Below are 4,972 nucleotides of genomic sequence, written 5' to 3' on the forward strand. Positions count from 1 at the left end.
ACTCGAAATAGGAAGCGAGAGAGGTAATTATGAAATGGTGGATTGACAGACGAAGGGATTGAGGTAGGGAACAGAGGACAATGCGACAGAGGGCATTGGAAACGAGAGAGGGGGCAGGAAGGAGAGGGCTAGGCTGAGGAGAGGAGAGGGGACAGCAGATTGAGAAAAAGGGCCGGGGACATTAAGGATGGAATAGAGTGAGAATGATGGCAGAAGGAGAAGGGATTGAAGATGGATTGGGAGGAGTTGAGAGGGCAGGGAAGGAACCAAAGACTGAAGAGGTGGAGTCAACAGTTGGGTGTTATACCACATCAGGAATATGTGGTAACATTCTAGATACCCAACCTTCAAATGTTGTATAGCCCTTTGAAAAATTGGCGTACAGATTTACCAGAATATCACAGGCTCCAAGGCTTAAATTATAACAAGAAATGTTTAAGTGTATTTATTCATTCATTGGAGCGTGGTCATTGCGAGGCAGGTCAAAAGTTACTGTCCTGGAGTCACCTTCTCAAACCAGCACAGACCGTGTGCTGTGCGTATCCCCAGACAATGCCGTCAGGGAAGGAATTCCAGATTCTGACCCAGTGACACGGAAGGAACGGCCGATATATTTCCAAGTCAGGATGGTGAGTGGCTCGGAGAGGAACTTGCAGCAGGGTGTGCTCCCAAATATCTGCTGCCCTTGTCCTTCTAGGTGTAAGTAGCCCTGGGTTTGGAAGGTGCTGTCTAAAGATCTTTGGTGAATTTCTGCCGTGCATCTCGTAGATGGTACACACTGCTGCGACTGAGCGTCGGTGATGGGGGGAGTGAATGTTAGTGGATGTGATGCCAATCAGTGCGGGGGCTGCTTTATCCTGGATGGTGTTGAGCTTCTTGAGAGTTGTTGGAGCTGCACTTAGCTAGGGGCAAGTGGGTGGTATTCCATCATGCTCCTGACTTATGCTCCTGTAGATGGTGGACAGGCTTTGGGGAGTCAGGAGGTGAGTTACTTGCCATTGAATTCCCAATCACTGACCAGCTCTTGTAGCCGTGGCATTTACATGGTAAGTCCAGTTCAATTTCTGGTGAGGCCAACTGAGTGAGATTAGGATACAAGGAGGGCTGTCCTTTATAGGACCCACTACACTTGCCACGTTGAATACCAGTCTGCACAAAACAACACTTGTTGGACAAATTATGGGCTGATGATTCTGTTCTGGTACCATTTTATCCTTCTCCTTCACAAGCAACACCCATAAATACAGAAAGTGACCAGCAGAAGGTCAGGAGTTCTAGATTGATGGAGTTACGTTACGAGAAAAGGTCAGATCTGTAGCCACTGGGGTTTAGAAAGATTAGTGTGGTCAAATCAGAACCATCAAGATCCCGTAGAGACATGACTGTGTGGATACTGATAGGACACTTCCTTGTTTTGTAGACTGGAGCTCAGGGATTTCAGATAGAGGTGAAATTTAGTTTGCTCTGAGGGCTGAAGTGTGCGGAACGTCCTCCAGTGGAGGTTGATGCCTGGGGGAGGGGAGTCGCTGAATAAAGTTTTCCAGACAGATTCCTGACTAAGAAGGGACTCAGACTCAGGATTGACAGGAATGCAGAGCTGAAGCCACAATCAGATCAGCCACGATCTTAGTAGTGCATGAAGCTCGAGGGGCCATATGGCCTCTTCCTGCTCATCACTGGTCTGTTCTGAGGATCTCCCTTCCGACATCTGGAGAATATTCTGCGAGATGGTGGCACAGTAGGCTCACGCAACTCCTCTTTTTCCTTTTCATTGTTCTTTTTTCTTTTTAGTTTCAGTGTTTCTTTTTAAGTTTTCTTCTACTGACTTACCTTCCGGAGAGAGGCAGCAGTGGCATTGGGCTCGTTGAACTTGGCAGTCAGCTCGATGCACAGCGCGAAGCAGCGGATTTGGGGGTAGGGGTGGGACCAGGGACTCTCGGTGAGTTCCCGATGCTCAGCATGTGGGGCGAAAACGAGACAGGAGACTGGGGCGAGACCCGGGCTTGGTGGCAGCTGGATCGGGGCTTTGGCAGGCCGAGATCCCCGGACTGAACCCAACTCGATGTTGGAGACTCACCCCCCCAGCCCCGTCTGCAGTGACCATAACAGCAGGGAAGATCGAGCCAGCACAGGGTAACAGTGCCAAAGAGAAGGAGATCGAGCCTTTGTAGGAAGTGCAGGCCAAGCACTGAAAGACTGGAACGGCTGAGCTTTGAGCTTTTTTTTTGACTTAATACTAAGGAGGACGGTAATGTTTAACTTTGTTCCTTATTTCTTTCAACCTTGTTCGTAAAATTTTGTACCGAGGTACTTGTGCCTAAGGTGGCATTGCGTGGTGACATTTCACTGTACTCCTGTACTTTCATGCTCCAGTAGACTTGACAATAAAGTCTAAATCTAAATCAAACGAATACTTGCAGCATCAGGCTGAGTGCGCTCCCTCTCCACGGCCCTGAGAATTTATTTCCCACAGGATGCCCTGTTTGCACATTCTCTCCGTGTGTCTGCATGGGTTTCCTCTGGGTGCTCCGGTTTCCTCCCACAGTCCAAAGATATGCAGGTGAGGGGTGGATTGGCCGCGCTAAATTGTCAGTAGTATCCAGGGATGTGTAAGTAAGGTGGATCAGACATGGGAAATGCCAGGTTACAGGGAAAGGGTAGGGGAATGGGTCCAGGGGCGGTGTGGACTTGTTGGGCCAAATGGCCTGTTTCCACACTGTAGGGATTCTATGAAACCATTCCCCCCCACCAAGTCTTTGTCCCATCAGCCAATAGGTGCCAGCCTGTCTTTCCCGACCCTATCCGAACCAGACAGAGAGACACCTTGATTAAATCTCCACAGCCCAACCCCATCTCCTTCGCTCCGAGAGGAACCACACTCGGGTTCTCTGACCCTTGCTCTTGCGGCTAAAATCCCTCGTCTCCCAGGACCGTTCTGATCAATCTCCCTCCCAAGGGCCCCTTCATCTCCTTCCTAAGGGGGGTGTGGGAGAGGGCGAGAACAAGGACTGGATACAATGCACTAGTCCGGGAGAGGGAGGGGCCTGACTAGAGGTTTATAAAGGCTCAGTGTAAATGTCCACCAGCATCCTACTGCAGTTGATCGGTATCATGCCCATTGTTTGTCTCTTCTCCAAGTTTGGTGTCTGGTAAATGTTGAGAGATTTTGCTCTGCTTTCCAATATCTTAGTGACCTGACAAAGAACTGACCCTTAGGGGGACATCAACACCTACCAGGGTCCAGTGCATTTTTCAGTCCTTAGGCCAATTTGTTTATTTTATCCATAAGACACACAGGAGCAGAAGTAGGCCATTCAGTCCATCGATTCTGCTGTGCCATTTGATGGGATCGAGGTTGATATAATAATCCTCAACTCCACTTTCCTGTCTTTGCCCCATAACCCTCGGTTCCTTCACCGATTAAAAATCTGTCTATCTGAGCCTTGAATAGCTCTGTGGTAAAGAATTCCACAGATTCACCACCCTTAGGGAAATAATTCCTTACTTCTGTCTCAAAAGGGAACTTCCTTATGTGTGTGTGGGGCGTTGGTGTGTATAGGGGGAGATTGTGGGCATGTAAGGGTAGGGGTTGTGTGTGTGGGGACACTCTGTGTGTGTGTGGGGGGGTGGTGGAGGTGGGGAGTGTGTGGGGGGGTGGTGGAGGTGGGGAGTGTGTGCATGTGCTTTTGGGGGTGCCTGTGTGTGTGTGGGAAGGATTGAGGTTGGTAACTGTTAACCCAGATTAGCTCAAATTAGTTAACCCTGCAGCAGGAAGGCAATGGCCTGGTAGCACTATCAGTGGTGGCCTGGTAGCACTATCAGTGGGCTGTTAATCCAGATTCCCAGGTAATGTTCAGGGGACCTGGGTTCGAATCCCGCCACGGCAGATGGTGGAATTTGAATTCAATAAAATATCTGGAATTAAGAGTCTAATGATGACCATGCAACCATTGTCCCATTGTCTGAAAAACCCATCTGGTTCATGAATGTTCTTTAGGGAAGGAAACTGCCGTCCTTACCTGGTCTGGCCTACGTGAGACTGTAGACCCACAGCAATGTGTCTCTTAACTGCCCTCTGGGCAATTAGGGATGGGCCAGAGACACACAACCCGTGGATGAATAACAAAAAAAAAATCACAGCTCCATACGAAGGATTACAAAAAGACAATAAATTGATTTACTGAGAGATACTGAATAACAGTGTTACTTCCAGTTGAAAGTTATGCATCTTTGCTCATTTGCTTCCTCCTCTTCCGCCTCTTGGGAGTAACCTGTAGGTCTGCCGTACGCTTTGACTCAGCTCTGTCGGTCACTGTTGCCATCGATGCCCAGATTTCATCCTCCTCGCCCTGCTCTTTCACCTCCTCCGCAGTGCTGCATTCCTCATCCTCCTGCTTGCAAAGGACAGTTTCACATTAAAGTGGCTGCAGGCAACGGGAGGTATGTGATAACAGGAGGAGGCTGTTCAGCCCCTCGAGACTGTACCACCAGTTACTCAGACTGTGGTTGTATCTTAACTGTATGTAGTGCCCATATCCTGCGGTGAGCAGAAATTCTGAGCAAGTGCAGATGCAGGATGGGCAAGTGAGATATCATCCAATCATTTCAAAAGGAAGTGTTCTACCACATCTCAAATTTGTCAAGTCTTTCAAAAGACTGGTTTTTAAATTCATGCCTCATCTCTTCCCAGACGCAATTACCAACAGAAACCATTTCGATACGACCAGTCAATAACTGTCTACTGGAATGCTTTAAATTGTCAGCTGATTCAGTCCTTAACCAGCTACAAAAATGGCAGCTCACACCCTGCTGACCTCCTGGAGAATTCCAGTCATTCAATTGCAATGTGTAGCCAGGTTTTCTCTATACAAAATGCAGGGTCAACCTGAACTGCACTGTAACCTCAGAGAAACGTGTCCCACATCGTCGGACGGTCAGTGCCGAGGGAGCGCCGCCCTGTCGGACGGTCAGT

At 48.8% G+C, this 4,972-nt stretch overlaps 1 protein-coding gene across 2 annotated transcripts in view; it reads right to left on the reverse strand.

Moving 5' to 3' along the window:
- Window positions 1-4,154: 4,154 nt before the first annotated feature.
- The window catches only part of wdr74 (WD repeat domain 74), a 10,560-nt gene continuing 9,742 nt past the window's right edge, over window positions 4,155-4,972 (reverse strand). The window contains exon 11 of one of the 2 annotated variants that reach the window (XM_048619701.1): window positions 4,155-4,391. In XM_048619701.1, the coding sequence (XP_048475658.1) occupies window positions 4,221-4,391 (171 nt within the window). In that variant the 3' untranslated portion in view covers window positions 4,155-4,220. Of the gene's footprint in view, window positions 4,395-4,972 lie in introns of both variants that reach the window. The other variant, XM_048619700.1, reaches the window with a different exon arrangement.

Source organism: Rhincodon typus, chromosome 43 (assembly GCF_021869965.1).
Source record: "Rhincodon typus isolate 14 chromosome 43, sRhiTyp1.1, whole genome shotgun sequence".
Taxonomy (NCBI): domain Eukaryota; kingdom Metazoa; phylum Chordata; class Chondrichthyes; order Orectolobiformes; family Rhincodontidae; genus Rhincodon; species Rhincodon typus.